General features: G+C 42.3%; 1 protein-coding gene and 1 non-coding gene across 2 annotated transcripts in view; one reads left to right on the top strand and one right to left on the bottom strand.

Moving 5' to 3' along the window:
* KCNMB4 (potassium calcium-activated channel subfamily M regulatory beta subunit 4) overlaps window positions 1-21,498 on the bottom strand; it is a 51,184-nt gene that overhangs the window by 1,727 nt on the left and 27,959 nt on the right. The window contains exon 2 of the mRNA XM_024576445.2: window positions 19,481-19,608. Coding sequence (XP_024432213.1) covers window positions 19,481-19,608 — 128 coding nt within the window. The remainder of the gene's footprint in view (window positions 1-19,480; window positions 19,609-21,498) is intronic.
* Window positions 6,383-6,510, top strand: LOC112319199 (small nucleolar RNA SNORA19). Its single transcript, XR_002976301.2, has one exon. It is a non-coding gene; the product is annotated as a small nucleolar RNA SNORA19 (small nucleolar RNA).

The following is a 21,498-nucleotide window of genomic DNA, read 5'->3' on the forward strand; positions in this document are numbered from 1 at the left end:
GCCCAATCCTCCTCACTCTGGTTGCCACACCATACCAAGCTAGTGCCTTGTGGAAAGGTCTGGGGGGAGGAGGGGTGTAGTTAGTCTAGGCACACTCTACAGGTTTTCTTTGGAAGGGTCTGGAGGAAGAGCAGGCAACCTCAAGGGGTGGCACAGTAGCTGACAGATGGAGGTAAACCTCAGGGAACCTGGACCCCGGCTCAGAGCTGGAGGAAGCCAACTATTATACACAACTTGGCCCATCCCACACACACCCAGGCACAGTAGATGCAGCCACAAACAGTGAGCAGGTGGTAGCCCCAGCCAGGTAGCCCAGGGCCAGTTACACACAACGTCTGACATCAACCTGCATCAAACCCTGCCCATGCGGACCCAGAACCAACACAACCAGTGGTGGGCTTCAGACCAGTGGCACACCCAAAGGGGGATTACAGCAGGCCCCAATGCCTGCTGGGAACATCTGTCTTGGTAGGGGTGGGGGCAGCCCCGGCACAGCTACTCATACACTGTGATCAAGGTCTACCCTGATAGTCAGCCAGCCTGGGGGATTACTCCACCCACAAAGGGGCCCACACAACCCACACAAGAGACGGTCCTGGAGCACCTAGCTCAGGTGATCTGGAAGATGGCACCATGGAGCCCCTACCTCATAAAGCCGCCATAACAAGTTCAGGTGACCTATCTAACACACAAAGACAAACACAAAAACACAGACAGAATGGGGAGACAAAGAAATATGCCCCAAATGAAAGAACAAAAGAAATCCCCAGAAAAAGAATTAAATGAAATGGAAGCAACCAAGATATCAGATTCAGAGTTTACAACAGTGGTTATAAGGATGCTCCAGAACCTTAGGGAAAGAATGGACAATCTCAGCGAGAGCTTAAACAAAGAGATAATAAGCATTAAAAAGCATATAGAAACCGTAACAAAGAAGCAGTCAGAAATGAAGAGTACGATATCTAAAATGAAGAATGCATCAGAAAGAATCAACAGCAGGCTAGATGAAGCAGAGGATCGAATCAGAGATTTTGAGGACAGGATAACAGAAGAATTACCTGCTTATTTTCTCCAGGATTTCCTTTTTGTCTCAGCAATACATCTTTGCTATTTCCTTTTCAATTTTATTCCTCATCAAGTGTTTCCAAAGTGTTTCTTCTTTACTCAGATCTTTCCTGATCCAATATGTCACTAGTAATTCTCCACATTAATTTTAATCATAATCTTATGCTACAACATGAAACTCTTCTCCATTAACTATTATTCAAATCCTTTTTAAAAATTCTAAACTTAAAAACTGAGGTAGAGCCCTGAATGGTATGGTTCAGTGGCTGGGTGTCATCCTGCAAAGCAAAAGGTCGCTGGTTTGGTTCCAGTCAGGGTGCGTGCCTGGGTTGTCTGGGTTGTGGGCTCAGTCCCTGGTTGGGGCCTATAAGAGAAGCAACCAATTGATGTTTCTCTCACACATCAATGTTTCTCTCCCTCTATTTTGGTCTCTCTTTCCCTCTCTCTAAAAATAACTAAATAGACTTTTGGTCAAGATGGAGGTGTGGGTAGACACACTGCCTCTTCACACAAGCACAAAAAGAATTACAACTAAATCTCAAAACAAATAACACTGAGAACTGTCAGAAAATTGAACTGCATGGAAGTCTGACCATCAAGGATTTAAAGAAACCACATCCATCCAGACAGGTAGAAGGGGAGGAGATGCAGAGACAGGGCAGACAGGTGAGATGTGGTGTGGTGCAGAGAGGCAACAGCAGTAGCAGAAGATAGGCATGGATGGTCCCACATTAACGTGTGGTGGATAGAAATTGGGAGGGAAACCTTGGGAGCAAGTGATCACAGCCCACAGAGCCCAGGGTTCCAGCACCACAAAGATAAATCCCCGTAACTTCTAGCTTAAAAACCAGTGGAGGTTGGGGCAGCAGAAGAAACTGCCAGATTTTCAGGAAACTCAGCTTAAAGGGCCCGCACAGTCTTAAAACACACACAAATCCGCCTACTCTGGGATTTAACACCAGGGCAACAGCTGGAAGGGTGCCAGTCATATACAGGGAGTGGGTGAAGTGACTGGAAATGGGGCGAGTGCCAGGCAAACCCCCAGAGGCCAGGTGGTAGCACAGTCCCGTTTCCAAGCCCTCACCCCACACAGAGCCACAAAGTGGTGAAGTGGGTTGCCCCCCCCTGGTGATTACCTTAAGGATCTGTCCCACACAGTTTACAAGTGCCTTTTACAGGGAGTCAAAGCAGTTCTACCTTATACACAGAAACAAACACAGGGAGGCTGCTAAATTGAGGAGACAAAGAAATATGACCCAAATGAAAGAATAGAACAAAACTCCAGAAAAAGAGCTTAACAAAACAGAGATAACCAATTTATCAGATGCAGAGTTCAAATCACTGGTGATCAGGATGCTCAAAGACCTCATCGAGTATGGCAACAAGATAAAGGAAGAAATGAAGGTTACACTAAGTGAAATAAAGAAAAATCTACAGGGAACCAACAGTGAAGGGAAGGAAGCTGGGATTCACATCAACACTTTGGAACATAAGGAAGAAATAAACATTGAATCAGAACAAAAAGAGGAAACAAGAATTCCAAAAAAATGAGGATAGTATAAGACTCTGGGACATCTCCAAACGTGCCAACATCTGAATCATAGGGATGCTACAAGGAGAAAAGGAAGGGCAAGAAATCGAAAACTTATTTGAAAAAATAATGAAAGAAAACTTCCCTAATTTGGTGAAGGAAATAGGCATACAAGTTTAGGAAGCACATAGTCCCAAACAAGTTGGACTCAAAGAGGACCACACCAAGGCACATCATAATTAAAATGCCAAAGGTTAAAGATAAAGAGAGAATCTTAAAAGCAGCAAGTGAAAGGCAGATAGTTACCTACAAAGGAGTTCCCATAAGACTATCAGAGGACTTCTCAAAAGAAACTTTGCAGGCAAGAAGGGACTGGCAACAGGTATTCAAAGTGATGAAAAGCAAGGACCTACAACCTGGATTACCCTATCCATTAAAGTTATCATTTACAATGGAAGGACAGATAAAGTGCTTCCCAGACAAGGTAAAGCTAAAGGAGTTCACCATCACCAAGCCATTATTACATAAAATGTTAAAGGGACTTATTGAAGAAGACCAAAATATGAACATTAAAAAGGCAACAAATTCACAACTATCAACAACTGAATCAAAAAACAAAACTAAGCAAACCAGAACAGGAACAGAATCATAAGTATGGAGATCACATGGAGGGTTATCAGCTGGGAGGGGGAAGGGAGAATAGGGAAAATGTGCGGGGATTAAAAAGCATAATTGGTAGGAACAAAATAGACAGGGGGAGGTTAACAATAGTATAGGAAATGAAGAAGCCAAGGGACTTATATGTACGACCCATGGACATGAACTAAGGAGGGACATTGCCGAAGGGAAAAGGGGTGCTGGGGGAAGGGGGCACAAGGGGAAAAATTGGGACAACTCTGATAACATAATCTATAAAATATACTTAGAAAATAAAAATAAATAAATAAAATATTTAGGAAAATGAAGCAGAATTCCCGCTCAGAGAAACTCAGACGCAGTGTGTGTTTGATCAGATCTTCAGGTCATTTAAAATACCTTTGATTGCTGATCCTTTCACTTACTGTTTTATGAAAAAAGTTTTACAATTTCTACCCAAACCATTCTACTGTCTAACAACCTTCACTCTTCCATGTATTTATATTTTTCTCTTAAAAAAGAACACTGTATTATTAAATGAGATTTCAGTCAGAAAGGGGGATGTTTACGGGTGCGCCATTACGTTCCCAACAGAAGTCCCTCAGAACCCACTTTCCATCAATGGAGTAACGCTTACTCCTGGAGAAACCACCTCAGCGAGTGGAAATGTTGACTTAGACGTGAATACTTCAGATATCCTTGTTTTTCCATTCCTTATGGGGAGGCATTAAGTCTTATACATCAAAAGGTGCTTGTGATCTAGCATGTCTGAGAATACAATGACACCAAAGGGACCCCAAAAAAGCCAGGGGCTGGAAAGGACTAGAAACAACAGTACTACTTAAATCAGGATATCCCACTACCCTCTCACTGATTTAGACAAAACAACAGGACCCTTATTTACTTTGTGAAGCAAAATACCAAAGTGGAAAGGGAAGTTCCCCTTAAATAAAAGGCTGCAAACACTGACTGATTAATCACTGAGCAAATTATTATGTGCCTTTTTCTAAAAATCTTCAAAAATGAGGTAGAGGCTCCCTTTAAAATGACATAAGATGGTATCCAAAGGCTTAAAACAGAACCAGTGTCTTCTGGGCCCATTCGATACCACGATTCTGCAATCCTGGTGTTGAAACCTGCCGCACCGGCTCAGGTGAATGGAGTCATGGGTTGTACCCAGGACAGGAACTGCGCACATAGAAAAAGACTCCTTGGAAACATCACTTTAACAACCGCATTCTGCATCATTTCCCCAAGCTAAATCCTGTTCTCAGCCCTCCCTGGAGGCAAAGGGGATACAGAAACTAGCAGGAGATAGAATCACGGATCACACACTTGCAACGTGGGTGTGAGAAACCGTTTCCAGGGAGAAAATGACAAACATATTGATGCTCCCAAAATATGCATATAAGCAGGGATTCCATTGGGCGTCTGCAAGGCTGGCAAGAGCTTCAGGATTTGGTTCTTAAGGAAATGAAGCGGATAAGGATTTCCCCCAAATGTCAATGTATCTATCTTCTTACCATCTGAACAATACTGGGCATATTGTGTGCAGATGAAAAGTAGCATTTAAAACGAGGTCGAGAAACATTTTCCCCACGATTTTTGACATAACATCAAGATGGCAGAGATTCCTTAGCTAGTAAAATAGAAGTAGGAGCAGAGCCACAAGGGTTCGCTCACGAACCCACGGCTCAAAAGCAAATGCCCCCACTAGGAACGGAGGTCTCAGCAGGTCTGCCCAGCTCCACAAAGCCTGCAGTTTTTCCAGTAGTTCCCACACCAAAAAGAGCATCACACTGTGCTAAGCTCGAAGTGAGAGCTCAGTAAATGTTAGCGGAATAAGACAGGAATGAAAATCCAGTGCCACCGAGTTTCAGTTAAGCAAAGGTTGGGGGTGGGAGAGTAGGATCTCAGACTTGATGTGCATTCTTCCAAAGTCTACATATATTTGTTTGGAATGGTAAATATCAGAGATGTAGTTGCATAAACAGTCATGTGTATTTGCTTGTGTTTTTATAGATTGTGCCAACTATTTTCAGATAATTTTCAAGAGAAAGTGATCATGTTTACTATTCCTTTTTGTCATTACAAAATTTATTTTCTTTTTTTCCTGCTTAGTTATTTTAAAACCTATCTCTAGCCTGGCCAACCAACCCACGTGCACAAAACAACAGTCTCTCACGGTTCCGTTCCTTCAGCTCACCAGCTCCACCCCCTGCCGAGGCGCCGTCCCCTCCAACACTGCTGCCAACACTGCTACTCCCATGCAGGCTGCTCTTTCAGACCTAGCACGCTAGGAAATGCCGCCAGCACCCAGGTAAGCCCAAACCAACTGAGCCCAGGCAGGCGAACAGACTTTCTACTTCTTCCAAACCTCTGAAAAGATCCTGTAACTCATTCCACAGTAATTCATTCCACAACTTACTCTCAGGAAATCACCATTCATGTCTGATTAGGTCAAGTCCAATTCTCTGTAATTAGGTCCTCAAGGAAAAGTCAGCCAGACAACACAGCTTAGTATTTTCTATACCTGTTCTGTCAGTACGGCTCCACTCTTTTGGCAACGCTGAAGAAAGGGTCTGAACAATGTATTCTCGGTGGAGGCAAAGAGAGTCAGTTGCATATCTTTTTGATTATTATGAAAGCTTGAAGAAAACAGGGACACCTCCTATTGTAATATTGTCATTCTAGAAGTTTCTCAATTGTTAAAAACCCATTTCACTCAAATGTATTATGTACCAAACAGTTATTTATTTAGAGAGAGGGGAAGGGAGGGAGAAAGAGAGGGAGAGAAACATCGATGTGAGAGAGAAACATATATCGGTTGCCTCTCATATGCACCCCAACCAGGGACCAAACCTGCAACCCAGGCATGTGCCCTGATCGAGAATCAAACCAGCGACCTTTCACTTTGCGGGACAATGCCCAACCAGCTGAGCCACACAGGTCAGGGTAAATAGAATAATTAACAGATCGCATACACTTTGCTGCTGCATGTAGGAAAAAAGAAATAAGCTAGCATTTCTGTCCAGGCTAGCAATGAATCATTCATCCTACCCTCTAAATTATACTGTAAAGACTACATGAGTAACAGCTTACAGTTTTCTTTTAGTCCATTAAGCAGTTATTTCTCTTGGTAAAAATACACTGAACAGAAATTGAAATACTTCTGCACTACATGTGAGCAGGGTTGTTTCTCATGTGCTGTACAAATAGTTGAAGGTTAATTAGCAGTATAACTAAATAGTAATGCTGCCAGTCTCCTTCCGACAAATAGAAGAAAAAAAAAAGAAATACTTCTGCACAACAAAATTAGCTACATTAACAGCAAAGCTTTTTCCTTAACTGATGAATTGCTTATAAGTATATGTTTGGAGAACAAATGTTTTAAAGAAAAATATGCTTAGCAATTAAAGTGATGAATTATAGTACAATAATAGAACTTGTAAAGCTTGAGCCATTAAAAAGATCCTATCAATCAATCTGGAAGTTTCTCTTGGATGTGCCAGTAACTTAACTTTTACCCTGGTAGTATGTGATATTCCAAATTCAAGAAAACACATGCAAATAGCCATCAGATACTTGGCCTAAACATGATAAAGAATTTGAAAGTCACTAAACACTATAGGCATGGGTATTCTTAGGGAAATTTGTTTTCTTTTCCTCTGTCCAAAGACTGGTGTTAATGTACCCGGCAGGAGCCACTCCTTTCACTGGGTCCTGCAGTGATAATGGCATGAGACCAGGCGTCTCTGACCCCAGACAGACATGTACTGTAATCAGGAAATACACTCTCACTCTTAGGAGCTACTGAGATGACACTTTCAGTTTTTTACACAGCACAATTTAACCTCAGCTGAGTGAAAAGCGCAGGTATAGGCTGTGGATGGTACAATTTCACTGAGTAAACAGCCATGATGCTCAAAATTAGTCCTCTGTTAATCCAAAGCACAAAAAACAGTTTACAGATTCACATTTGAGAGTTTAGAAAGACTTTCTTGGTACACAACTCTCTTCCATTCAGCCTTTCAACTATATCTGCAGAACACCTGCGGTGTGGCCGGCACCAGGGCTGCCTGGCGCTGGCTCGGCCCGCCAGCTGTCGGCGTGAGGACGCAAAGAGCGTCTGCCCCTGTCTGTGCTCCCGTCACCCAGCACAATCCCAGGCACAGGTTCTAGGTGCTCTGGAAAAGTTTGTTGTTTGCTGAAATAAGCTTTAAAAGGCAGTGAACCCTGGCTGGTGTGGCTCAGTGGACTGAATGCTGGCTGGCCTGCGAACCGATAGGTCACTGGTTCAATTCTAGTCAGGGCACATGCCTGGGTTGCAGGCTGGGTCCCCAGTAGGGGGCGCATGAGGCAACCACACAATGATGTTTCTCTACCTCTCTTTCTCCCTCTCTCCCCCTTCTCTAAAAATAAATAAATAAAATATTTTTTTAAAAGGCAGTGAACATTTGTACAGAGTGCAGAGGTAATATAAGAGGAGTACTTAAGTGTGCCTGGGAACATCAAAAGGAATTATCTTGGAGCAGACATAAAAGAACAGGAGTTTGGAGTCCAAGTTTCTGGGGAGAAAATACAGCGCATGCAAGGGGACACATGCCCCGGCCTGGCGTTTCAGATTATTTCACCACCGACGGTACATCTAGTAGCAATCCCACTGATTAGATTTAATGGAGTCTCTCCTGTTATCCTCTCCCAGTATCCGCTGGAATCTGGACCGATGTCAGTGGGAATACAACACAGCGTTTGTGAATGTGGACTCTGGAGGCGGAGCACATAGGTTTGAGTCCTGTCTCTGCCACTTTCCAGCTTAACCTCTCTGTGCCTTGTTCCCTCATGTATAAAATGAACATTATAACAATAATGCTTTGTAGGAGCGTAGTGCAGACTCAATGAGATTCAGTTCAAAATATAAAGTGCTTAAACCCTTTTTTACATGAAGGTGTTGGTTATAGGGGAAGGCCAGAGAAAAGTCGGCAGTGAAAGAGTCAGGTCTCTACCTACACGACCCAGTCCTTTACAGCATTTTTATCAATAACTTGGATAAGGGGATTGAAGTCCTTTCAATTTACAATTAGGATAACATTTTATGATGGAAGAAATAACAAAGATGATACATACCTTAATCAAGATTCAAAATAATCATAAGAGCATGGAACAATCCGTAAAAAAGCAACCATATGCACTTACTATATAGATAAATGATAAACTTCTGCATTTAAATCTAGAACACCATTCAGACAAATTTAGGAATGGAGGGGAACCTGCTTTAAGAGTAGCAAGTGTAAAACAGATGTGGAGGGAGTAAGTTTATTCATTATAAGCTCCGTGTGAATCAACTGCGTGTTGTGGCTGCCAAAAAAAGTTAATGCCATGCCATGCCTCATTAACCAAGTTTTAGTCTCTAGACTGAACACTGGTGGCAAAAACGTCCTTCCCCTCCCTGCACAGGCAGCTCCAGTCACAGTGAGAAGAGTATCACCAATGGTGAGAACAAGTCTATTCCCAACAGTGGCAGCAGGGTGGACTCAGGACCCCTGTGGTTTGAAGGTCCAGGACGTGTGTTCAGATCCTCACCCTCCTCCTCCCTGGTCATGTGACCTTAAAGACTGTTTTCTGGTCTGTAGAAGTTGGATAATATGATCTACCTTCACATTGAGACCAGAGTGCTAACCATTGCGCTAAAATATATATAATATTGAATCTGCCATGTTAGCCATTTTAGATATACAATTTAGTGGTGTTAATTACATTCACAATGTTGTGCAACCATCACCATTACTATTTCCAAAGCTTTGTAATCAGCCCCAACGGAAACCCTGTAGCCACTAAGCAGGACCGCCCATTTCTATGGCCCCCTCCACCTGTCCCTGTTAACCTCTAATTGACTTTCTGACTCTATGAATGTACCTGTCTCAGCTATTTCCCAAGCTGAATCATTGAAAACTAAGAATGTTTGGGAATGGAATGGGCTTCTTCGGGGGGAGGTGATGTCCATTGTCACCAGAGTTGTTAAAGAATGGAAAAAACACTCTCCATTGCAGAGGGGATTCACTCTGGGTTGGAGTAAACGACTGGAACATGTCTCCCAGATGTGAGAGTCTGTGAGAAGAAGAACTCCACCCACTCTAATACGTGCTAGAGGCTAGTCCCGGCCCCATTTCATCTCAGACGAAACTGAGGCAAGAGCTGGTGAGTAAGTAGCCCAAGGTCATAGACGGAGTCACGAAGAGAGCTATGGATAGAACTGAAGTCTCCTGATGCTAGGCCCTGCCCTGCATTCCATCATCTGACAGCGCTGCACTCTGCGACCTACTTGTCCTCCAGTTCTCATAGCTTCCCCCCAGATGCCCTCGGAGCTTTGTCTGATGGCTGCATAGGTTATCCTCAATGAGAAGTGATTAATAACATCAAATTCTTGACTTCATTGCCGCAAAGATAAAAGCTGTATTTTGCAAGCATAAAAACATTCAATAATAATCAGATCCTTCAGTTTATATTAATATTTGTGGAATGTATGGATGTTAGACTTCCAAAGAACCCTGGAATGGATTCCATGCACACTCCATAGCATACTGCAGAAGCCACAATTGCAGCATTCTGTTTTTTTTTCAAGTACAGAGTTTGAGACCAAAGAGAGCCTTCAGTTCTGATGTAATCTCTCTAAATAAGGAAACAGACACAAATGCATATGGAAAAGACTCAATCTGAGTAAGATTTTAGATACACATTTTTGTTATTTTAAGACTCTAGGTGTATCATTGGACTCAATGTCTAAAGAGAAAGCCACTATATATGTTCCTTTCAAAAATAACTATAGAACCAGTCTCTTCTTTAATGAGATTATAAGAAATATTTTTCAGAGTAAATAGAAAACAAAAGTAAAAAGCTCTATTAAATTCTTACCAAATATCAAATCTAGTATCTATTAATTCATTTAAAAGTCAATAAAATTTCCTTATGGAATTTATTCAAAATATCAGTTCACAGCTTTTTTTTTAAAGATTTTATTTATTTACTTTTAAAGAGGGAAAAGAGGGAGAAAGAGAGGGAAATATCAATGTGTGGTTGTCTCCAGCACACCCCCTACTGGGGACCCGGCCTGCTTTCTAGGCATGTGCCCCACCTGGGAATCGAACTAGTGACCCCCTGGTCTGCAGGCTGGCACTCAATCCACTCAGCCACACCAGCCAGGGCAGTTCCCATCTTTATATGCACATTTTTCCCATTTGTATCGTAAGAGGTAAAGACAAAGTAGTGTTTTTTTTGTGTGTAATTTGTTCTATAAAAACTGGAAAAAAAAATTAAAAGCCAATGGAATAATTAAATTCAACATATAAATATATTAAATTTGTTGCTAGGGTTTCATAAGAAAAAATGAATGTAAAGGCATTGCAATAATCAATTACAACGGGCCATCTTTTTGATCATATTGGCTATAACTGTGCCCAGAGGTATGTGAGTGGTGTTTGCCTCGCACAGTAAGAAATCCAGAGGCAGGCAGGCAGGCAGGGCAGGGGCAGCCACTCAAGGCTGGTGCCTGGAAGCTGGCTCCTTCTATCTTTTTGCTCTGCTCTTCCAAACTGTGCGGATGTTCACCCTTACGCTTATCACCTCAAATGCTCTTGCATTTCCAGCAACAAGCCACACTGATCCACTTCTCCACCAGGATAAAGGTAGCGGAAACAGAAGGTGGTAGGACTTAAGTCAGAAAGCTAACGCTTTCCCAGAAACCGTGCTCCTGCCTGCCCCCCCCAAGTTCATGTTGCCTCTAGTGCAGTCACCCAAACCAGGAAGCCAGATGATGCCATTCCATCTTCTTCTCTACCGTCATGCACCACGTGAATCTTTAAGTCTGTGGACCCCACTTCCTTAATGTCTCGTGTTCACACCCTCCTTTCCTCCTTCACTAATTCTGCCTTGGTCCAGGCTCGTCATCCCTTGTCTGGACTGGTGCAATAATCTCCAATGCTCACCTTACCTCCAACTTGGGCTTATATCTAGTCTACCTGCCAGGCTGGTTTTTCTGAAAGACAAACAGGACTGTCACTCCTCACTACACAGAGAATAAAGTCTAAAACCAATAGCATGGCATAAAGGCACATATTACCTGATTCAGCCGCATTAGGTTCGTCTAACACCTTTCCCCTAAATGCACTCGCCAAGTGTATGAAGCTTCTTACTTTCTCCCAGTTGCCCATAATAGTTCTAATCTCAATGTCTTCGTATATACTATTATCTTTTTCTTTTTAAAAAATATTTTATTTATTTTTTCAGAGAGTGGGGAGGGAGGGAGGACGAGAGGGAGAGAAACATCAATCAGTTGCCTCTCCCACATACCCTGGCCGGGGCCAAGCCCACAACTTAGGCATGTGCCCCGACCAGGAATCCAACCGATGACCTTTTGGTTTTTGGGACAATGCCCAACAAACTGAGCCACACCCATCAGGGCCATACTATCATTTCCTTGAAATTCCCATCCATCTCTGAGTTTATTGGAAAAATTCCTACCCATTCTTTAAAATTCAACTTACACTTTTCCCCCTGGAAAGGCTATGCTCTTTGCACCACTAATCTCCATCCAAGTAGGTTGACGTACTACACTCTGTGTGCGTGTCTGTGTACCACTCTGGCACTTCAGATATTGCACTCCGATCACTTATTTACACACTTGTCTTCCACACTGGGCGGCGAGTTCCTTAAAGACAAAGTCATGTTATCTTTGACCACTGCTGTCTGGTCCTTAGCAGGTGATTAATAAATGTTTGTTGAATAAATAAAAGCGGAAATGACTGAAATGGTTATAATTTTATGGGGGAAATCTAGGACAGCAAAAAAGGTAACACCATGGTCGGAGAGTGCTGAGCTATTCTGTGGCAGGAAGAGCTCTACAGCACCTAAACAGAGGCTGTTTATTTCAAAAAGAGGATATAGGTGATTATATAAGTGAATTTTCCAAATAATGGAAGTTTGACATTTTAATTTGAACGAGAACTAGTAAAATGCTAAAATATTATTGATAAAAATCTTTCTAAAAATGCATTACACATTTCCTTGCCTTTTAAGGAGAGCGTATTGAACCAAATTTAACCTTTTTTGATGACTCAGTGCCACCGTTCTGCAACTCCAGTTGCTGAGGGAGGAGGACTGTCTGCTTCCCTATTAAATGGCTGCAGACTGTAAACCATTTAGTTCCTCGCTAATTTTCTTTCTCTTCCACCAGACGGACTTTATCTAGTATCTTAAGCTGTTGTAATTGCACAAGCCTTCAGAATCAGAGAATCACAAAACCATAAAACTTGAGTGCCTATAAAGGAGTCTTAGAGATCATTTCATCGGTCTATCAAATTTTACAGATAAGAAAACTAAACCCTAAGTAAGTGAGTAATCTTTTTCTAATTGATTGCTTTTAATCTTTTTTATTTTAATAGCATTCAAATTGTGTTCTGCACTCAATTCAATTTTAGCTCAGGCCATCATGTTCGTCTCTTTCTAAAATGCTACAGGTAAATTTAATTAAAAAAATATACTTCAGAACAAACATAATTTGGATGGACTTAAAAATTAGGACATATCTGCTCAATATCAGAAGTACAACATATTTGTCAATAGAATCTCTTCCTTTTAGTTATTTTTGTGTGTGTTCTACAGCTTTGCTCATTAATAAAATCCCTATTATTTATTAATTCAATATCTCACTCAGCCTCCAATCAGTGAATAACCCAGCTATTCACTGATTAGTTATTTCTGCCCTCGTTGTTAGAAATGTAAAGAACAAGGGAAGAAACACACATACATTTACTAAGTACTCACTACTGTACAGGTATGATCCTTACCCCAAAAAACCCTTAAGATAGATAATAGTACCTTCATTTTATAGATGAAACCAAAATCAAGAAGTCGCACAATTTACTAAAGGTCATAGAGTTAATCAGAGGTATGGGAGAAATGTAAGCCCGTATACCTGAGGCCACATGGTTGCCCTTAGGGAATTCATAATCTAGAAAAGGAGAAAGGTACGTGCTCAGCTTACTCTGTAACAGTGTTAAAAGCAACCATGGAAGTGTGGGAGCACAGAAGAGGAAGTAATTAATTTTACCTGAAAAGGCGAGAGAAGGTTACACAGCAACATTTGAGGCAAATCTTATTAACAGTAATGAAATAATAGCAAACAGTTTTATGGAAATTACTGTAGGTTGGGCACACACCGTCTCACTGATAACCAACCTCACAATACCCTTCTTTCTTTTTCCTTCTCCAGGGAGAGAACTGAGGCGTAGACAGGTTAAAGTAATGTTCCCAAGACCACACACAGAGCAGAGGGTGGCTGGTTCCAGGATTCCTTGTATCACCACTGTGGTATGCTAATTCCTAGGTGGAAAAAAGGCGAAGGTGTCCCCAGGTGAGGGAAGAAGAGAGGGACAGGAGCAAAGGTGTCAATGTGCAAGAGGAGCAGACAGTAATCCGAAGCCACTGGAACAACCAGAGCAAAAGTTTAAACATTTAAACCACATGTCACCACCCCTCTACCTAAAGTCCATCATTGGCTGCGAACTGCATTGACAAGAAATCTAAGCCCCGCCTGCTCTCTCCTCGGCAACACTCGCACCGCCCCTGTCACTCAGGGCTCTCCTGCCCTGCTGCCCTTCCGGTTCCTCAAATCCAGCAAGCTCTGAACCTGTGCGCATGGTGTGGCCTCCTTCTGGAATACTCGTCCCCTCACTTTCTCCTAACTCTGAGCATCCTCTCGTCTCTACCTAACTATAGTTTACTCGGACAGGCCTCTGCAATTCCCCACACTGTTTAGTATCTCAGAGCTGTATCCTCAGCTTTTCCTTCATAGCGTTTACCCTACGTTGGAATTATCTATCTAATGGTGCCGTGAGAGACGATAAGCTCCTCGAAGGCAAGGATCGTGTCTGTTTTTTTTCTTTTTTCCTGCAGTTTTTTTTTGTTTGCTTGTTTCCCCATGACTGGCACATACTGAAATAGCAGAAGTTGAAGCTGGAATCAGAAGGGCATGCTCTTTACCCTACGGACAACAAGAAGGCAGAAATATTGAATCAGCATTGTGTCAAAATCAAAGAGAGGCTTAAATAAAGCAAAACAAAATCTAGTAAGGGGTGGGTGACAGACAAGAGAAAGATCAAAGGTGAAAGACAGGTTGAAGATCACTTCAACAACCTGGATGAGAAATAAATAGTAAGAACCTGAACTCAGGGATGAATTCAAGACTTCACTGGTGGTGTGGCTGGGATTGTGCCTTTAGAGAGCGTGTGTGCCTGCTCTGGGCATTCTGTGAACTCAGAAGGATAAAATAAAGCTTAAAAAAGTAAATCTCGCCCTGGCTGGTACGGATCAGTGGATTGAGTACCAGCCTGCAAACCAAAAGTTTGCCTCTATGATTCCCAGTCAGGGCACATGCCTGGGTTGTGGGCCAGGTCCCCAGTAGGGGACACGTAAGAGGCAACCACACACTGATGTTTCTTTCCTTCTCTTTCTCCCTCCCTTCCCCTTTCTCTCTAAAAATAAATAAATAAATTTTTTTTTAAACAAAGTAAACCTATATAGAAAAACACTACACTCTGTATTAAGGGGAAAGTTCAAAAAATAAAGACTGATCACTCCTCCTGGCCCTCAGATCCAAAAAGAATTGAAGAGTAACTATTTTCCAGGGACATCTGCTCTTCAAGGGGAAGCCGTTTAAGGCAAAGACGAAGAGGAGAATCGTATGAGAAGACAGGCTACAGAGAAGTTTTCTAGCACTGGAATGAAGATTTCAAAACATACTCAGTAATGGGGTATAATTTGGGTTTTGCTGAGGAAAAAAAGCCTGGGAAAGGATAAAAGACAAAAAATAAAAATGGTAGCGGGAGGGTAAGTGTGACCTCACCTATGTGAAAATGTGTAAAATATAAATCTGCATATTGAGGAGACTGAGAGCCCAAGATTGAAGGAGGCAAAGAGCTGAATGAGAGCAGCCAGCGCCGGGCCCGCGGAGCCCTGGCAGCCTCCCCGGGTGCAGCAGCGGGGTGGCCACGTGGGGACTACCCTCGGATGGCAGGCAGGCTGCTGCCCTGGCCACTGCAGCTCCTACTCCTGAGGTGGCTCTCCTAAATGAGGCTTAAACAGTGGAAAGCTAAGACTCCAATATCTGTCTTCGACGTTTAAAATATCTTTTTCTTGAAAATGGAAACTACCTGACAACTATTCTCCCTAATCTCCTGCATGTGAGTGAAATCTAAAGGTTGCTTTAAATATAAAGTTCATCTTATCGAGAGCATCTGGGAGTCTCTACAGTAAGTCTATCTTGGTCTCATATGTAGCAATTTAGCAGTAGTAAAAAGTGTACAGAGAGAAGATGGCACCAGGGAGCTGTCATTTTCCACACCTCCAACCAGCACTCTTGTTTCCTCTTGCATATGTCAGGGTAAGGGAGCCAAACTCCCATCATCTGTTTTCCTGGAGTCACTTCAAACCATGTCTCGAGAGCTGCTGGGTTGTGACAGACCACCCCCAGTCTATCTACACCCCGACAGTTTGGGGATGAGACAGTGAGGTGATGGGTACGGAATGAGTCTCCATTCTGAGGGAGGTATGATGGGCTTAACTTTACTGTTACCAAACTTAACAGAGAGGGTGTAGAATGAAGGGTTAGCGCTTTTCAGATAGTTCTCACTATTCTGGAGGAACAGTCCTTGATTGGGTGCTGAGGATATTCAGACTCTGTGCCCTCATAGGAGGCAACCCCATCAGGGGGAGGCAGCCTTTGGAGAACTCAGCGCCTGAGTGGGAGTGAGGGGAAGTTTATTAAGAAGACCAAGACCAGCCCTGACCCATGTGGCTCGGCTGGGTGTTGTCCCGCAAAGCGAAAGGTCGCTGCTTCAATTCCCAGTCGGGGCACATGCCTGGGTTGCAGGCCGGGTCCCCGGTTGGGGACGCACGAGAGGCAACCAATTGACGTCTCTCACAGAGATGTTTCTCTCCCTCTCTTTTTCCCTCCCTTCCCCTTTCTCTAAAAATAAATAAATAAAATCTTAAAATAAAAAAAACCAACAACAACCAAAAAAGAAGACCAAGACGAGTTAGTCAGAACACCCCATGGCAGGGGGCACCCTGTTTGCTTCCAACCAAAAAGTCAAGCTCACCTGCATTCTGAAACCAGTCCCTGGTCACAGGCTGGAAGTGTAGGGATCGCCCAATTCAAACAGTCACGGGTTCGATATCCAGCTGTTCTCCTGACTGCGGGGGGGCCTATTCTGTTAGTCAGCTCCTGCTTCACAGAAAAAAATATCCCTACTTCTTAACCTTTTAATTCCATCCTATCTCCTTGTTTTCAGGGTGTGTTCCATTTTGCCTTGTTCAGTACTACGTTCAATGTTTCTCTCTTCCTCGGCAGTCTTAGTCTGTAGCAGGCTCATTTCTCTGCATCCATTCCTCCTTCCCTCTCAATTACTCACCTCCTCCCCACGCTCTTTTTTCTGGCCATGGAAAGCTTCTCGAAAGAGTACTCTGCACTTACGCCTTCACATTCTCACCTGAGAAAAATATAAAATGATTTCTAACCTGTGTCCTAGGACTGCACCTAAGCTGCTTTCACCACGGTCATCACCAGACTTCTAATGGTAGCTGCTCAGGAGTCCTTCTGAATCCAGAAGGACTTTCTCTTTAGAAGGGGAAGGGGCAAGCAAAGGAACATGAGCAGAGGACTCATGGGCATGGACAATGTCGGGGGATTGACTATGGGAGTTAGGGGTACAGGGTAGGGCTGAGCAATGGGGGAAAAAGTGGGACAACTGTAACTGAACAATAATAATAAATAAACCTTAAAATTTTTCCAAGATAGTATTCTGTTTTGACTTTCCTCTCACCATCTGACCACTCTCTCCATCTCTTCTCCCTACACCTAAGTGTGGAGGACCCCAAGATGCTGTCATACTTCTCTCCTCTGTGTGTTTCCGGTATGCATGCTTTTCCTGTGCTTCAACTATAGCTTGCATGCCAACGATTCCCAGATCTGCATTAACACTGGTCCTGACCGCTTGCTCCTGAACTAAAAACTCCGTATTTCTAACTCTTTCAAGCATCTTCTGGATATCTTACGAGTCCCTCAAGTTCAGCATAGTCAGAGCTGGGCCGTCTTTTTCTCACACTCAGCCAGATTTGACACCTTCCTTTTCCTCATCACTGACATTGTCATTCGGTCTGTTGACTGTAACTCTAAAATGTCTTGCTGGCACACGCCCTGTCAGATCCTTGCACTTCACTGCCACTGCTTTGGCTCTCAAAATGCTGTATCAGGACCAGCAGATGGTTAACAGAGGGGCTTTGGGAATCAGACTAAGTGGATTCCATTTTTTTCACTTAATAGCTGTGTGCATTGGACAAGTTCCTTAACTTCTTTGGGGCTCAGTTTCCTCATCTGTTAAATGGGGTTAGTACTTTGAATTATTTTAAGTAATTTGGTGTTCTAAACACAATGTTATTTGCAACGATTGGCACATCATAGCCACTTAAATATGTTATTTTTTTTCACTTGGTACGCTCCTTACTTCCCCCCTCACTGAGCTAGAGCTCCCTGCCTTTCATTTCTACTTCCTTTCCACTACACGTTCAGCACTCACACCCGTTATTTTTTCAATCAGAGGTCCAGTTAATGTCAGTCTTTGGTTTAAAGAAAACATTACTTTTTACAAATTTTCACTGTCCATATGGCAAAGATCATCTCCTTAGTCTGGCATTTATGACCTTTTAGAAATCTAACCCCAAGCTATTTTGCAGTTTACAAATTCACCACTCCCTATTATATAACCTATAACCCTAAAGTGCCACACTCTGTCAAGCCTTGGTTTATTAGATACCTTTATAACATATCAATGTTATAATACATCAATAGTATAATACTAGGTATACACATATTTGGTATATATGTATCCAATATAAATATATAGATATATCTCACATAATCTATATGAAGCTACCATGTTATAGGAAGGTGATCTAGTCCACTAGAGGATGAGAGGTCAGGAGAAGGACTGACGTGCTTCATCTGAGCCGGCACCAAGTGCTGGGCACACGAGAGAAGAGGGCCTTATGGGCCATGCAGCTCTTCCACCCAGCATCTGACTGCTCGTGAGCCCAGGAGAGACCAACAGATGAACCTCCCAGCCAACCCACAAAATCATAAGAAATAATAAGTCATTGTTGTAGTAAGCTGTTACTTTTAGACTGCTTTGTTATACAGCAATAGGTACCTGATACACAGGCCACACCAAGATGTTTGGACTGTACTCAAAAACGAGAAGGAACAACCTGATTAGTCTGAGGTTTTAGAAAGATAACTTTGACAGCAGCACGCAGAAGGGTTTGCAGTGGGGGCAGGGTGGAGATGGAAGGACTTGACAGAACGTTAGTGTGTTCACGGAGCCGAGAAATGATGTAAATCCAAACTAAGACCGTGGCACAGGGCAGGCACAGAAGAGCCATCACAGTGGTGCAATCAACGGTGAACACAGGTTATAGAGTATAAAAAAGAAAAGTGAATTAAGAATCACTCGAAAGGTTTCTAGTCTAGGTAAAGGAGTGGATGATAGTTTTATTTTCTAAGAGAGGGATCATTGGAGGAAAAGAAAGTTTGACATAAATGTACAACATCCAAATGGAGATGTGCAGCAAGGTGGTGTAAATACTCAGTTTGGTGAATAAATTACCATAATCATGATTAATCAATCTGGCTGGGTACTGAAGTGCTCTAGTCCAAGGAGCAGTAACTATATGGCATAACTTGATTTCTAGGTCAAATAAAGTTTTAATGGTATGGACTCATTTTATTCATACTTCATCAGAAAAGAAAGGAAATGGAAAGGTGATATTTGATGCAGTCAAAAATGCTCTGACGAACTTGAACCTTACAGTTGTTCACTTTCTGTTAATTAATCTGTAATTAGCAGGGAACACTACTAGTATACAATGACCCTACCTAAAGGCACTTTCTTAGTATATCCAGAGGGTACGATCTAGGACAGAAGTTTGTTCTCTCTCTCTTTCTGCCTGCAGATTCTTTACATGCCTTCCATCCTATAGAGTAAGATGGGGCTTCCCCAACTACAGTCTGGAAAGAAATCTCCACACTGTTTATTTTTCAAGAAAGCACAACCTATGATTTATTAATGTAATACTATATAATGTAAAACTACAAAGACTACAAACAGTTTTAATAAGTACATGTAAATATTGGCTTACCTTTGGAATTGATTAAAATAGCAAGTAAATGGCTGGGAACCAATCTCATCTTTCCAGTACTGTTGCCAATTCATGACACTTTCCAAGTTCTTCTGATTTTCTCTCTTACAGGGAGGAATATAGGAGCACTAACAAAACAGAACAACAAAAAGTAAACCTATTATTCTATAGAATATGGAAGTATAGTCCATTTTTTATAGAGATGGCATTATGCAGATAGCAAATCTTTCTCACTTACCTAACTCTTAATACAGCCAAATTTAATTTTTTGAGGAGACTTTGAGTATTTTTTATTGACATGCAATTCATATATCATAAAATGTATCCTTTATTTTTTGTTTTTTAATTATAGTCTACTGATTACGCTACTACAGTTGTTCTAATTTCCCCCCTTTTGCACCTCTGCCCAGCACCACCCACTCCCTCAGGCAATCCCCACACCATTGTTCATGTCCATGGATCTTGTATAAGTTCTTTGGCTGCTCCATTTCCTATACTGTACTTTACATCCCCATGGTTATTCTGTCACTACCTATTTGTACTTCTTAATCCCCTCACCTCTTCAACCATTCCCCTGAACCCCTTCCCATCTGGCAGCCATTCAAAATGCTCTCCATATCCATGATTCTGTCTCTGTTCTTCTTGCTCGCTTACTTTGTTCTTTAGATTCAGTTGTTGATACATATGTATTTATTGCCATTTTATTGTTCATAGATTCGATCGTCTTCTTTTTCTTAAATAAGTCCCTTTAGTATTTCACATAATAATGGTTTGGTGATGATGAACTCCTTTAGTTTTTTCTTGTCTGGGAAGTTCTTTATCTGCCCTTCAGTACTAAATGATAGCTTTGCTGGGCAGAGCAATCTTTTCAGAAATCAGTTAACAGTCTTCTGGGAACTCCCCTGTAGGAAAGTAACTGCTTTTCTGTTGTGGCTTTTAAGATTCTCTCTGTATCTTTAACCTTTGGCATTTTGATTATGAAGCCTCTTGGAGTTGGCCTCTTTGCATCCATCTTGTTTGGGACTCTCTGAGCTTCCTGGAGTTGCATGTCTATTTCCTTCATCAAATTAGGGAAGTTTTCTTTCATTATTTTTTCAAATAGATTCTCAATTTCTTGCTCTTTCTATCTCCTTCTGGCACCCCTATGATGCAAATGTTGGAATACTTGAAGTTGGCCCAGAGACTGCTCACACTATCCTCGTTTTTTCTTTTTATTCTTTTTTCTTCTTGTGTCTCTGATTGGTTGTTTTTTGCTTCCTTATGTTCCAAATCATTGATTTGATTCTCAGTTACATCCCCTCCACTGTTGTTTCCCTTAATATTATTCTTCATTTCAATTAGTGTATCCTGGATCTTTTTTATGCTGTTGGGGTCCTCACTAAGTTCGTTGAGCATCCTTTTAACCAGTGTTTTGAACTCTGCATCTGATAGATTGTTTATCTCCATTTTATTTAGTTCTTTTTCTGGACTTTTGGTCTCTTCTTTCATTTGGGCCACATATCTTTGTCTCCTCATTTTGGCAGCCTCCTTGTATTTGTTTTTATGTATTAGGTAGAGTTGCTATGACTTCCTGTTTTGGTAGCATGGCTTAATGTAGTGGGTGTCCTGTAGGGTCCAGTGGCACAGTCTCCACTATCACCCAAGCTGGGTACTTGAGGTGTGCCCTTCATGTGTGCTAAGTACACCCTCCTCTTGTAGTTGAGCCTTGATTGCTGTTGGCAGGTCAATGAGAAGGATTTACCCTGGTCAGTGAAGTTGCAAGGACTGGCTATGACCACTGACCACCAACCTCTGCCCTCCATGGAGGATCAGCTGTGCAGATGCAGGGTGGTGGTGCTCTGATGTGGTCTGTAGCTGTCCACTCAATGCACTGGTCTTGGGGTTTCCTGGGTGGTTCATGTCAAGGTCAGCCCCCACTTGTGTTCTCCTTGGGGCCACCCTGCATGAACTATAAAGCAATCTGAGATGGCTGCTACTTGTGTAGGGCTTGGAGATTCTCAGGTGAAGCCAAGCTGTGA

The sequence above is a fragment of the Desmodus rotundus genome, chromosome 3, assembly GCF_022682495.2.
Source record: "Desmodus rotundus isolate HL8 chromosome 3, HLdesRot8A.1, whole genome shotgun sequence".
Lineage (NCBI taxonomy): Eukaryota > Metazoa > Chordata > Mammalia > Chiroptera > Phyllostomidae > Desmodus > Desmodus rotundus.